At 42.7% G+C, this 15,129-nt stretch overlaps 1 protein-coding gene across 1 annotated transcript in view; it reads left to right on the forward strand.

Annotated features, from left to right (window-relative positions):
• Positions 1 to 14,892, forward strand: part of ZNF410 (zinc finger protein 410) — a 34,671-nt gene extending 19,779 nt beyond the window's left edge. The window contains exons 7-12 of the mRNA XM_049770406.1: positions 1,313 to 1,494; positions 3,615 to 3,704; positions 7,336 to 7,461; positions 8,544 to 8,684; positions 10,329 to 10,456; positions 14,304 to 14,892. Coding sequence (XP_049626363.1) covers positions 1,313 to 1,494; positions 3,615 to 3,704; positions 7,336 to 7,461; positions 8,544 to 8,684; positions 10,329 to 10,456; positions 14,304 to 14,342 — 706 coding nt within the window. The 3' untranslated portion in view covers positions 14,343 to 14,892. The remainder of the gene's footprint in view (positions 1 to 1,312; positions 1,495 to 3,614; positions 3,705 to 7,335; positions 7,462 to 8,543; positions 8,685 to 10,328; positions 10,457 to 14,303) is intronic.
• Positions 14,893 to 15,129: the final 237 nt, after the last annotated feature.

The following is a 15,129-nucleotide window of genomic DNA, read 5'->3' on the forward strand; positions in this document are numbered from 1 at the left end:
GTGAGTTTAGAGAGATGACTACACTACCTATCTTGACGATATTAATGAGCGAGAGAAGTAGAATGCCTGTTTTGAATATAGGCAGGGGATGGGGAAGAAGAGAGATGGGCGGTGGGGGGTGGGGATATTGGTGGTGGGAAGATCGAATGGGTAAAGGGGGTGTTCTCTGTATGACGAATACCCAACTACAATCATGTATGTAATCATGGTGTTTACGTAAAGAAAAAAAAAGTTAAATTAACCAAAAAAAAATATTTTAATTTACTGTAAACTAGTTGCTAGTGCCACCCCGACTGGAAAAAAGAAAAAAAAAGCAAGAGTTTTGAAATCACATATTAAACAATTTACAGTGAGGGTCCTTGAACGTTTTAAACAGAGAGCCAGTTCACTGTCCCTCAGACTCTTGGAGGGCCAGACTATAGTTTAAAAACAAACTATGGGGTCTGGAGCGATAGCACAGCAGTAGGGAGTTTTTGCCTTGGATGCGGCCAATGCTAGACGGACCTGGTTCAGTCCTCAGCATCCCATATGGTCCCCCAAGCCAGGAGCAATTTCTGAGCGCATAGCCAGAAGTAAACAAAAAACAAACTATGAACAGTAGCGGCCCATGAGTCTTAGTTTGAGGACCCTTGCCCGAAACTGAGAGAAGTCGAGAGATAGGAGGGGAACCGATGAGTGTGGTGCACATTGACACATGCTCGGATCAGTTTTCTGGGCTCGGGATCAGTTGGCTGCTAAGAAGTACACCAGCTGCAGCAGCAAAATACCCAGCGGGCCAGATAAATGTCCTCAGCAGGCCTCATGTAGCCTGTAGGCCATAGTTTGAGGACCCCCCTGGTTTATAGTTGGGAGATGACTCCAAGCTCTTGAACACATCCTTGCATTTCCAAACCCCCCAAGTTTTCTTTCTCGAACTACATGGCTCCACAAGCACCTAGTACCACAATGAGATGCTGAATTTGAGCATAGACCTGTCTTATCCAGTTAGCTGGGTAAGAGAAGTGTGATGACCCAGTACTGCCAGAAGTGGTTTTTCAAGCACTGCTTGGGTGCTTCTCCTCATCTCCTCAAAATTTCAACACTTGAAAAGTAAGCAAAATACCTCTGCTTAGGCCTCAAAATCAACCTGTCCGTTTTTCTGAGATCTAGGGCCTATCACCTGGCATTTTGGCAAATGCCAGGTGATTGTGGTATAGCCGTGTATATAATTTGTTCTTTGTTTTGAAAAATTGTTTAACTGAATTTTTCCTCTCTGGCAAAGAGTGTTTTCAGGTCTTGTCGCTTATATGATTCTTACATTTGTTTTTGGTAGAAATGACCGCTCCTTCATCTGTCCTGCAGAAGGCTGTGGGAAAAGTTTCTATGTGCTGCAGAGGCTGAAGGTGCACATGAGGACCCACAATGGGGAGAAGCCCTTCATGTGCCCTGAGTCTAGCTGTGGCAAGCAGTTTACTACGGCTGGAAACCTAAAGAACCACCTGCGCACCCACACAGGTGTGTGCACCCCAGCATTTCTCTGTAGTCGATGCTTGGCTCCATGCTTGCTTGCCTACTGTGGCTGTAGGGTAGAGTAGAAATGAGGGTTCAAAGTTGTTGTAGAACTCTGAAAATAAACTTTCCCTGCTCTGATAACATGTTAGATCTGGACAAAAGGGCTCTTTCATATACTTTTGCACATTATACAGTTGTAATTTGGGGGGCAGACACTTACCACACAGAGTCTGTTCTAGCACAAAATGTACTAAAGCAGAGAAGGAAAATGCAAAAACTAAGAAAGAGGGGGGCCGGGCGGTGGCGCAAGAGGTAAGGTGCCTGCCTTGCCTGCGCTAGCCTTGGACGGACCACAGTTCGATCCCCCGGCGTCCCATATGGTCCCCCAAGCCAGGAGCAACTTCTGAGCTCATAGCCAGGAGTAACCCCTGAGCGTTACCAGGTGTGGCCCAAAAACCAAAAAAAAAAAAAAAAAAAAAAAGAAAGAGGACCATAGAGATGCAGTGAGTATATTTACCTTGTATGTGGGTTCAATCCTGGACTCCATATTTGATCCCTTGAGCCCTGCCTGAAGTGATCTCTGACAGCAGAACCAGGAATAAGCCCCACAGCCCTGAGCACAGCAGGTGTGGGCCAATAAAACCCTTTTTAAAATTTTATTTGGCTTATTCTTGTCTTTGCTCAGGGGACCATGAGATGCCAGGGATTGAACCCAGATGACTGCATGCAAGGCACATGCCTAATCTGCTATACCTGCCATGGCAAACCTTTGGCACGCGTGCCAGCTATGACATGCAAAGGCCTTGCAGCTGGCATGTGGGGAGGTCCGCAATTAATAAATTTGTAAAAGTTATAAAGAGTTTTTAGATATTAAAATCTTGTTATGAAGGTTTAATTGACGTGCTGGCACTTTGAGGAAATTCTTTGGTTTTGTGCGGCAGTTTGGGCACTCGGGCTCAAAAAGGTTAGCCATCACTGTGCTATACTGTCTCTTCTACTCCTGATCCTTGATTTTGAGGAGTTTTCTTTCTCCTCAGGACTGAATAAATTACCCCTGACTAAATCTTAGGATAGTATAGCTCTGTTCTCAGCTTTTTCTTGGGAATATATTTGCTTCAAGAAGGCAAAATAGATACGATAGAATAAGGACTTTAAGACTCTATGCTAAGGGATCACTCCTGGCACTGCTCTGGAGACCATATGTAGTGTAGGAGATCAAACTAGGGTGATTTTCACATGAGACAAGTACTTAACCCTGTACTATCTTTTAGTCCCTAAAAGTATATTTAAATGGAAATCTTGAACTGATTCTAAGATAAAATTCCTAATGGGAATTGGAGAGATAGCTTAAACGGCTACTGCATGGGGCTGGAGCGGTGGCAAAAGTAGTAGGGCGTTTGCCTTACGCTCTAGTCTAGGACGAACCGTGATTCGATCCCCTGGTATCCCATATGGTCCCCCAAGCCAGGAGCAATTTCTGAGCGCATAGCTAGGAGTAAACCCTGAGCATCACCAGGTGTGGCCCAAAACCAAAAGAAAGAGGGGGAGGGCTACTGCATTGTTTGCCGTGAGACCTGGGTTCAATCTCTGGCAGTCTATATAGTCTTCTGAGCACTGCTAGGAGTGAACCGTGAGCCCAGAACCAGGATTAAGCCCTGAACACTACTGGGTTTGGACCCAAAACAAAAAATGGTGGGAAGTGCTTGATAAACATTCTTTGCATTTGGTAAATCCTTTTAGAACCCTGACTCTATTTAGTCCCCTAAAAACCACTGAGAGTGGTTCCCAGCAACAGTCTGAGCACTGAAAGGTATGGACAAAGAAAACAAATCACAAAACTTCTCATAGCATATACACATTAAACCCGACCTTAGAGAGGGTTGGGATGCTCAAAGAAGTAGGTCAGTACAGTGTCTTCAGCTGAGACAGATTGCAACCAGTTCTAAGAAGGTGGCAGGGCTATCTAGGAGAGCACGGAGATTTGAAAGGAAACACTTGTTAGATCCCTATTGAAGTTACACTGAATGAATTTAAGAATGGGAGTCAGTCATGGGAGACAGTAAAATTAGAATGGAAAGAGAATAATGATTCATCAGACTAAGTATCTTATTTTCTGTCTCTAGGAGAGAAGCCTTTCCTTTGTGAAGCCCAAGGATGTGGCCGTTCCTTTGCTGAGTATTCCAGCCTCCGAAAACATTTGGTAGTTCACTCAGGTACTAGATTATGTGCCATTCATTGATTTCAGGGAAGCAGGCAGCTCAAAGAGTGAATGCCTGGGGCCTTGGTGGCATGGCAGAAGGAAGTCTAAAAAGAAATAAACTATAAAACTAAAATAAGTTAAAAAAAAAAAAAAGAAATAAACTATCCTGGTGAGATAGTACAGTGGTTAACACCTTGCATGCTGCTGACCCTATTTTTATCCCCGGTACCACATAGTGTCCCCTGAGCATAGTTGTATTTATAACTAACTGAAACGCTGAACTTTTTTTCAGTCCAGACCTTTTTCTGACTTTATAAGTTTCATCAGCGATAGTGGCTTATGGGAGATAATCAGAACAGAGACTTTCCAAGGCAGTCTTGTTGAACCGAGAGAAGCCAACTAGGAAGGTAGACAGGAACTTCAGGTTATTGCAATGAGGACAGCAAAGCAAGTCAGTGGGTGCCAGGAAATTAGAAAGGTAACATCAATCAAAATGTGAATGTAAGAGCCAAAAATCTTAAGATTGGATTTGGTTTTTTCTTTGTTTGCTTTTGTTTTTAGGCCATACCTGGCATTGCTCAGGGCCTACTCCTGGTGCTGTGCTCAGGGTTCATTCCTGGAAGACTTGGGGAATATATATATGACAAGGCTCAAACCAGAGTTGGTTGCATGCAAGGCAAGCCCCCTCCCCACTGTAGTATTTCTCCAGACCCAAGATCTGGTTTTTTTTTTTGGGGGGGGGGGAGGGGGGGCCACGCCTGGCGTTGCTCAGGGGTTACTCCTGGCTGTCTGCTCAGAAATAGCTCCTGGCAGGCACGGGGGACCATATGGGACACCGGGATTCGAACCAACCACCTTTGGTCCTGGATCGGCTGCTTGCAAGGCAAACGCCGCTATGCTATCTCTCTTGGCCCCCAAGATCTGTTTTTGTGTGTGTGTGTGTGGGGGGGGGTTTGTATTTGGTCAAATTCTAAGAGGTAAACTGATAGCCTTAGTGTTAGATATGGACTTAGAGTTGTGTATTGCTACTGTAAAGAGTTTTTATTTTGCCTCATGTAAAATAAAAATTATAAAAATAAATTCCTGAGCATCTTAGAGTGTGCTGCACCCCCCAGAAAGAGAATAGAAAAATAAGAATTTGGGCCAGAGCGACAATACAGTAGGTAAGGTGCAGCCTTTCACACAGCCAGCCCAGTTTTAATTCCTGGCATCCTATATGGTCCCCCAAGCCCAACAGAAGTGATTTTTTTTTTTTTTTTTTTGGTTTTTTGGGCCACACCCGTTTGATACTCAGGGGTTATTCCTGGCTAATGGCTCATAAATTGCCCCTGGCTTGGGGGGACCATATGGGACACCGGGGGATCGAACTGCGGTCCTTTCCTTGGCTAATGCTTGCAAGGCAGACACCTTACCTCTAGCGCCACCTCGCCAGCCCCACAGAAGTGATTTCTGTGTGCAGAGTCAGGAGTAATCCCTGAGAACCACCGGGCATGCCCCCCCCCCAAATTAAAAGTTACAAAATAAGGCATTTTCTGGAGCCGGAGTTATAACACATCAGGTAGGACATTTGCCTTACATGTGTCTAATCCAAGTTTAGTCCCAGTATCCCATACAGTCCCCGAAGCCAACCAGAAAGAATTCCTAATTGCACAGGAGTAATCCCTGAGCATTCAAGTATGATATTAAAAAAAAAGGGGGGGGTTTGATTAAAATAAAAGGCTTTTTTTGGGCCCGGAGAGATAGCACAGCGGCGTTTGCCTTGCAAGCAGCTGATTCAGGACCAAAGGTGATTGGTTGGAATCCTGGTGTCCCATATGGTCCCCCGTGCCTGCCAGGAGCTATTTCTGAGCAGACAGCCAGGAGTAACCCCTGAGCAACGCCGGGTGTGGCCAAAAAAAAAAAGGCTTTTTTTGTTTGTTTGTTTTGGGGCCATACCCATCGGCACTCAGGAGTTATTGCTGGCTCTGCATACAGAAATCACTCCTGGCAAGCTTAGGGCACCATATTGGATGCTGGGCGTTGAACCCAGGTCCGTATTGTGTGAAGGCAAACGCCCTACCATTGTGCTATTGCTTCTGCCCCCAAAAGGCATTTTCTTATGTAACAACTACTATACTCAAACCTGTTTGAATTTGTTTTTTTTTTTTTTTTTTTTTTTTGGTTTTTGGTTTTTGGGTCACACCTGGCAGCACTCAGGGGTTACTCCTGGCTTCATGCTCAGAAATTGCTCCTCACAGGCTCAGGGGACCATATGGGACACTGGGATTCGAACCGATGACCTTCTGCATGAAAGGCTAACGCCTTACCTCCATGCTATCTCTCCAGCCCCCTGAATTTGTAATAATGTGTTGGTTTTATCTCATATGTCATTCATGTTTAGTTTTTTCCAGTTATATTCAAAAAGTCGTAAGTGAATTTATTTGTTCAATATTACACTTGGTTGAGTCTTTAGATCTATTTTTTTCATGTCATAGATTTGTTGCACTAGAGTCAAATCCTATAGAATCTTTGACATTCTGGATTTGTTGGTTACTTTTATGTCATTTGATTTTCCCCTGTGTGTGGGTCTCAGCTTGCAGTTTCTCACAAAACATCAGACAGTCACAAAGAATTGAGCGGCCATCACTACAGTCCTGGTTTTGGACACATCTGTCACTATCAAAAAAGTGTTGGTGCCCCTTTGCTGTTCTATTCCCATTCCCAGATTTAAACAGCCATTTTTCAGCTACCTGTGTCTATGAATTTGCATTTTCTGACCATTTCACTTACTTTTGCTACTGCTACTTCCCTGTAGGCAAGAATTTTTTTCTTTTTCTTTTGAATTTTGTAGGGGAGTGGAGTGGTTGGGCAATATCCAGTGGTGCTCAGAGGCTACTTCTGACTCTGCTCAGGAATAACTCCTTGCTGGGCTGCAGGATTATGTGTGGTGCTGGGTTCTTACTAGTGTTATCTCCATGCAAAGGAAGTATCCTGTTAGCATGATTTTGACCCCTGATCTACGTATTTGTTTTTTGGGGGTAGTAGGATCTGAGAACATGGAGGATGGTTCAGTTCGTTGTCTAGAAGAACCACAATCATGAATATTGGAGACTGTGAGAGTGGTGTCAGAGAATAGGATAAAGAGATATTATGGTTTTGGTTTTTTTGGCTGCACCCAGCAGTGTACTCTCCAGGATTTCTCTTTCCTGGTTATTCCTGGTTGGGCTCAGGTGCCATATATGGTGCTAGGGATCAAACCTGGCTTGGCTGCATGGCAATAAAGAGCTATTATGAACCCAGGGTTGTAATCCTTGAGAATGGTATACATCCTGGAGGACCATGGAATACTTTATCTGAAAAAGGACGTAAGATTGTGACTGTCATGATTTTATACCCAGAGCTTACTTTGGGAAGACAGCTGTACTGTTGATCTGAAAAAGTCTGGGGGCTGGGACCACGAAAAGTCTTCCTTATGTCCTCTTTCTGTCTCACTCCCATGTATGAAAGATCAAGAAGGAATGGAGGAGAAGTCTGTGTCTCACTTAACTTTCTCTAGGCTTTTTGTTTTGTTTTTATCATCTAGGTCTGTCTCAAGTTCATTGTTTTGCTGTCAGAAATATACCTTGCTCTTTGGTTGCCATGTGTTCACCTGCCCCTGTTTTTAGGAGAGAAGCCTCACCAGTGTCAAGTCTGTGGGAAGACCTTCTCTCAGAGTGGGAGCAGGAATGTGCACATGAGAAAGCATCACCTGCAGATGGGAGCAGCGGGGAGTCAAGAGCCCGAGCAAACTGGTGAGGAGATATGAGTGGAGTATTTTCTGAGTTCAGAAAGTCAAGTAATGGGGCCGGAGAGATAGCATGGAGGTAGGGTGTTTGCCTTGCATGCAGAAGGACTAGTGGTTCGAATCCCAGCATCCCATATGGTTCCCTGAGCCCGCCAGGAGGAACCCCTGAGCGCTGCCAGGTTTGACCCAAAACAAAAACAAAAGAAGTCAAATAATTAGCTTTTCTGCTTATCCAGAAACTTTCTGACTTTGTTTGGATTAGAGACCTGATCTTATATGATGGACTATATAGGGTGAAACTATCTGAAAGCTTCTAAAACATATGTGATTAGTCATATTTACCTCACCCTAAACAAAGCATCCTGACAAGTAAGATTATTTGTAAGATTACAGAACCTGGGGCCGGGCGGTGGCGCTAAAGGTAAGGTACCTGCCTTGCCTACGCTAGCCTTGGATGGACCGCGGTTCGATCCCCCGGTGTCCCATATGGTCCCCCAAGCCAGGAGCAACTTCTGAGCACATAGCCAGGAGTAACCCCTGAGCGTTACCGGGTGTGGCCCAAAAACCAAAAAAAAAAAAAAAAAAGATTACAGAACCTGTAGTTTGTTTTTTTTTAACATGTATGATACAGGGTTCCAAACCAACTAACTAAAATTAAGTCAAAATCCAGCAATGAGTTTTATGGTAGCTTGTGCTGATCACAAACAAGTGTCACTGTGATAAAGATTTTACATTGTTTACTTAATAGTCATTAACTCTCTTTTATACTAACTTGACTTGAATAACTTTTTATGATTATTTCCATTCATTCCCTTATTTTATTCAAGTATTCAAGGGTCTATCTATCCCATTTTATATGTTAATCATCCCGATGCTGATCACAAGCAAGGATATTTATCCCTGAGCTCAAACCTTCCCTTCTAAGTTAATTGTTATTTCCCAAAAGTAGGTTAAATAGGAAGTGGTATGCAAGGTGTAGAATAACTTCTAGTTCTGGAAGCCAAGGCAGACTTCCTGGGAAGTGCAGGGGGTTCAGGCACAGCCTTGACTGCTCTGCTGTATGTCTCTCACATCCTGTTCTCTGTGCAGCTGAGCCACTAATGGGCAGTAGTTTGCTTGAAGAGGCCTCAGTAACCAGTAAAAACCTGGTGTCTATGAATTCGCAGCCCAGCCTTGGCGGAGAGTCCTTGAACCTACCAAATACCAATTCTATCCTAGGAGTTGATGATGGTAAGAATTTCAGCTGTCCTTTATTTAGGGGAAATGATCTACAGCTAGAGTCTAAGGAATGGGGTTGTCTCCAAAATGGAAGTTGTAATTCATTTCTCCTGAGTAGCAGTAACATTATTGAGTATTATTTATAATTTTTGACTCAGGTGAATAGTTAATCTGTTTTTTTAAGTATTTTTTTCTTTTTTATTGAAAAGAGAATGTAACAAAAGAATAAAAAAAATATTTAAGAAGATAATCCTAGCATCCTAGCCCAACTATTTCTATCTTTCCTGTTGCAGTTATGGAAGAACTTAACTTTTAAAACATTTAAACAGAACATAACCAGGTTTTACAAAGGAAATATAAAGCAATTTCTCCATACCTTCAAAAGCCATATCTTCTGGAGAAAAGAAAGGGCTCTCTAGAAAACACTTGCTCCTCTCTGATATAGAAATTTCACCCAAGTTACACAGGCCAGGCCCTCTTCTCTGAAAAACGTAACAGGTGAGGTCAGCATGCATTTATTCAGTGCCTACTGTGTGTCTGGCACCGTGGGAAAGATTAAAAAAAAAAAAGACAAGGACCTTGGAATCTAGTGAGAAGTCAAAACTTATATGGGGAAAAAGTTTGAGTGAATGTAAGATAATATATAGACAAATGTTAACTTATATGGTATAGTCTGGAAGAACAATATAAGCAAGAAAGCCCTGAATGAAACTTTTTTTTGGGGGGGGGGGTTTGGTTTTTGGGTTACACCCGGCAGCACTCAGGGGTCACTTTTGGCTCCACGCTCAGATATTGCTCCTGGCAGGCTCGGGGGATCCTACGGGATGCTGGGATTCGAACCAGTGACCTTCTGCATGAAAGGCAAACGCCTTACCTCCATGCTATCTCTCCGGCCCCTGAATGAAACTTTTAAATTATATGAAGACTTAAGTGGCTTTTGTATAAACTATTTTTAGAAGATTTTCATGGTGACTCTATAAAATCAGTATTTTAGTTATTCATATCTGACTCCATTCTTTTTGGGACATATATATGGAGCCTACAAGGCCAGTGTGTGCCTCTTCATCTCTTTCCTGAATGCTAGTAGATAACTGAACATAAGGGCAGAGATTGCATGAGGCCAGTTTGCCAGCTTTATAAAAGGAGAGTCTGGGGAGGAGGGGATATGGATAGGAATGATGAAGCCAGGTTTAACTGAGGTTCTTGAATTGCGACTTTTTTAATCATAGGTGATTTAAGGCTTGACTCTTGGTTCCCTGCTTTGCCTCCTAAAGCCTGTGCACTGCTTCATAAGTTGTAACCTAATTTAGCCATATTGCTTTAAACTAGTATACTAAGAAAGGGCAACATTTACATCGAGATTTCCTGTCTTGAGTAGGGACTGTAGCTTCATGGTAGAACGCATGCTTCACATGTATGAGGTCCTAAGTTTGGTCTCCAGCAACCAAAATATTTTTTATTTTATTTTCCAAATTAAAAAAAATACTTTTCAAAAATATTGATAATGATTACTAAACAGGAATTCATTTGGAAGAATGACAGGAATGTGGAATTAATTTTTTTTAGGGAAAAATCGTTAGAACTCTATGAAAGCCTTGATAATACAGGTAGGTATGTCCGTGAGTTTATTTCAAATGTTTTGCTGCTGTTTCACAGAGGTGCTTGCTGAAGGATCCCCACGTCCCCTGTCTTCAGTGCCTGATGTGACACACCACTTGGTGACCATGCAGTCAGGGAGACAGTCCTATGAGGTTTCTGTCTTAACGGCTGTGAATCCACAGGAGGTACTACTTTGTTTCGTTTTGTGTTTGGGCCATACCTGTTGGTGCTCGGGGCTTATTCATTGTTCTGGGTGAAGGATTATTTCTTGTGGACTCAGGGGAATCCTGTAAAATGCCAGGGATTGAACCTGGATGTGCTGTGTTTATAAGAAAAGTACCTGCTGTACTCTTATTGCTCTGACCCAGGAAATACTTTTATACACACACACACACACACACACACACACACACACACACACACACACAACACATTTCATCCTGGGCTGTTTCATCTGCTTAAGTTCTTGCTGAAGCTTATGTGTCCTGTGTCCTTTCACTAGTGTGTATTCTTTCATAGCATTCTCATCTTATCCCCTATCTTTTTTTTGATAGTCTTTATATTTTTAAGCAGCTGGTAGGCTTTTTTTTGGAGGGCCACACCTGGCAGTCCTCAGGGGTTGCCCCTGGCTCTGCTGTCAGAAATCCAGAAATCATTCCTGGCAGGTTCGGGGACTATACAGGATGCTGGGGATCGAACCTGGGTCCATCCCAGGATGGCCACATGCAAGGAAAATGCCCTACTGCTGTGCTATCACTCCTAGCTTCTCATCTGGGAATTTTGTTAGATTGGTTATGTTGGGGTTACGTATGGCAGTGCTGTGGGAACCATCTGATAGAACTTTGGGCTTCCCACATGCAAAAGCTTGCACTCAAAAGAATTTTGGCTGATTGACTACTTCTGCTGTTTAATATATTTCTTTTTTTTTTTTAACCAAGCTTTACCACTCAATAAAGCTTTTTTTATTGAGTGATAAAGCTCTCCAAAAATTAGGCATATGCACCAGTCCTGAGCGTAATAATATTTTTTGTTTGTTTGTTTTTGGGCCACACCCGTTTGATGCTCAGGGGTTACTCCTGGCTATGCGCTCAGAAGTCGCTCCTGACTTGGGGGGGACCATATGGGACGCCAGGAAATTGAACCGAGGTTCGTCCTACCCTAGCGCTTGCAGGGCAGACACCTTACCTATAGCGCCACCTTCCCGGCCCCTATATTTCTTAATATAAGTGCACTTCCTAAAAACTGGTAATATATTTAGAGACTTGACTAGTTATCTCTGCTGGAAGATGTTGAGGGATAAAGCTGGAGGTAGCTCTTTGTCTTCTCTGCCCCTCCTCACAGAATGACACAATATTTGTGAGCAGCATATAATTTGTTGAGTAAATCTGTTGTGTTACTGCTTCTGTGGCAGTGTGCACTTCAGGAGCTGTGGTATAGGCCTTAACAGGGTGAAAGCCTGGTGTAGAGGCTGCTAAGACCCACCAGGTAGGGAGGTGCTCTGTTTCCTGATCTGGAATAGGCCCAGTAATGTCAGCTGGAAGCAAACTTCACCTGAGATAGTGGAACAGTAAGCAGAAAGAAGGTCCTCCTCAGGTTTTATCCTGTCCTGTAATGCCTTCATTTTTTTTTTCTAAAATGTACATCATCACATCATTCTAGGTTCTTTTTTTTTTTTTTTTTTGGTTTTTGGGCCACACCCTGTGACGCTCAGGGGTTACTCCTGGCTATGCGCTCAGAAGTTGCTCCTGGCTTCTTGGGGGACCATATGGGACGCCGGGGGATCGAACCGCGGTCCGTCCTAGGCTAGCGCAGGCAAGGCAGGCACCTTACCTCCAGCGCCACCGCCCGGCCCCTCATTCTAGGTTCTTAGCTTATCAGTGTACCTCAAGGGACAAGGCTCTGATTGATCCCTTCCCCAGTCAGTGAAGAATGTTGAATTCTTTAGGAATTCAAAAAAAAAAAAATGGGGGGGGGGCACACCCGGTGGCACTTACTCCTGGCTCTGTGCTCAGAAATTGTTCCTGGCTCGGGGGACTATGTGGGATACCGGAAATCGAATTCATGTTCATCCTGGGTCGCAACACATGTTCATTTCAAATTCTGGTTTTCAAGCTCACTATGTAATCATACCTGTGAGAATCTACATACCTACTTCTAATTGGACTCCTGAAAATATGCTCTAAAATGGAAAAAAAATACGTGTTATTGAGCAGCCAGAGACAGTACAGGGATTTAGGCACTTACTTGCCATGAGTGTAGGTGACCTGATTCAATCCCAGGTACTACATATAGTCCGCGAGTACCACCAGGCACGGTGTACCCAGAAGTGAGTACAGAGCCAGGAATCCCTATGTGTGACCCAAAACCAAATAAAGAAAAAAATAGTTGAGAATTCCCAAGAAGCATAAGTCAAGTGTCAGAAATTATCATGGGAAATACAGCAGAACTATAAATTCTCATTAGGATCAGATTAGATAGTTTCCCCCTTGGTATTGCTATCTATCAGATTAGTTTCCCCTTTGGTATTGCTAAGAGTCTGATGAATCAGAGAACTTACTGTGCAGACCCACAGGGCTTTTTGAATTTCTTTTATTAAAGGCAACACAGTGGGGTTCCAGGTCACACTAACTTCATATTCATGGGGTAGAGGGAGAGGCATTTGCTGTTGGGTCATACTCCCCACAGGGGAAGGGACCATATTTTGTGCCAGGGAGCAAAATGGGTTCTGCTATATTCAAAGCAAGCCCAGTACTACGTCTCTTGTCCCACTTTAATTTTTAAATATTTTCTTTAAATTAAATACATTTGGGAAATAAATAAATAAATACATTGGGTACTGGAACAATAGCACAGCAGGTTGCATGTTTGCCTTGCACTTGGCCAACCTGGGTTCAATCCCCAGCATCCCATTTGGTCCCCCAAGCCTACCAGGAGTAATTTCTGAGCGCATAGCCAAGAGTATCTCCTGAGAGCCATTAGGTGTGCCCCCCCCCAAAAAAAAAACAAATAAATTGTTTAATACTTTTCTAAAAATTCTATATAATTGGACCAGAGTAATAGATCTATGGGCTGGAGAACCATCTTTGTAAGCGGAAGGACCAGGTTCCATCCCTAGTAACACCTTGCCTCTTGAGCATCTCCAGGTAAAGCCCTGCTGATCCCTAGCAGTGCAGTCTAAGCAGATTCACATCTTCAGGTGTTCAAATTGAAACACCAACCTATTTGGCAAAGAATCACTGGGAGTCGCTCCTGTCCCCTTGAGCATCATTTGGAAGCTATAATTCTATATAAATTACTTTTATCCAAAATAAGATCACTGGGGCCAGATTAGTAGTACAGCGGGTAGGGTTTTTCCTTAGACACATAAGACCAAGGTTCAATCACCAGCATTTCATATGGTTCCCTGAGTCCCACCTGGAGTAATTGTTGAATTCAGAGCCAGGAGTAACTCCTGAGCACTACTGGGTATGGCCCCAAAGGAAGAAAGAAAAAAAAAATCACCAAATGTATCTCCAGCTTATTTTTCTGTTTTGGAGTGCTAAGGCTCTAACAATACATATTAAATACCTTATAGAATAAATTATCGCCACACGTTTGAGGCCATATCTGGTATAACTCTTAGATATAACTCACCGGAGATAGTCTTCCATGCCTTTTACTTCTCCTATTTGAGCAATAAAAGTTTTACTGGGCTAACATTGACATGATTTCTGGTTTTACCATTTATGATTTCCTGGAACTTAGATTCCCAAACTAGTAAGTGTCTATAACAATGATAGTTTGTTTGGTAGACTTAGGATATTATTTCATACTAAATTTCATACTAAAAAATGCCAGTATCATGACAAAGTGGGACAAAGTGCTATCCCAAAACCAGTGTATGAATTAAATTGAAATCTCTGAGTTTGTTTCATATTTTGACTCACCCCTGCAGTGTATTCCCTACTCCCACTTGTAAATTTTATACTTAGTATGAATTATTTTTCCCTGTTATTGGAAGCTTACTTCAGGTTTTGTTTTAATCTTTTACAGTTACTAAACCAAGGAGATTTAATTGAAAGACGGACCTGAATATGGGTGTAACTCCTGGAAAAGCAGCTCGATTTGATCCCAGGGTGCAGATAGTGGGAACTGGAGAGTTCTGGCTCATGATCCACCAGAACCAAAAGGAACCTATGAGGGACAAGACCCACTTTTGCTTCTGTTCATCTTTCCTGGCATAGAAGATAAATGTAGGAAAAAGCATCTCTTCAGACCACCTGATCAAAACAAAAACGAAAGCAGTGATGTGGCCTGGGTAACTGCCTACTCTTCTTCACTGCAGAATTTTGAAATGGAACTTCTCAGAAGAGAATTTGATTATGTATTAGCTGATATTTCTCAGTGTGACTGTTAAGAGGGTGTTTTCCTTTAAAGAGTTTTCATTCTACATTCAACTGTCTTTTCACATGGATGAACTAAGTCCAGTCATCAACCATAAAACTTCAAAGAAGTTGAGCTTTCAAGATGCCTTGTTGCTTTGGAGAAGGGATTGATGTCAAATCTATGTGGCATTCTCCCTTTAGCAACCTGAGTAAAAAACTGCCACTGGGCTGCAAAAATAAAAATTACTTGAATCCCATCATGGCCCAGGCTGAGGTACTGTCTGGGTCTTAATACACTTCTTTGCTTTCTTTGTTTATGGAACATAAAATAGCACTCTAAGGGGGTTAGTTTTTTGTTTGTTTTTAGTTAACAGATCAGATAATTCAGAGCTCCCCAGTTCTTTTCCTTTTAAATAAACAAACACAGCTTAGTCAATTCTTTGACTCCTTGTTTTAGACAAGTTTTTAAGAGATTAAGTTTGTCCATTTCAAAT

Source organism: Suncus etruscus, chromosome 3 (genome assembly GCF_024139225.1).
Source record: "Suncus etruscus isolate mSunEtr1 chromosome 3, mSunEtr1.pri.cur, whole genome shotgun sequence".
Classification (NCBI taxonomy): domain Eukaryota; kingdom Metazoa; phylum Chordata; class Mammalia; order Eulipotyphla; family Soricidae; genus Suncus; species Suncus etruscus.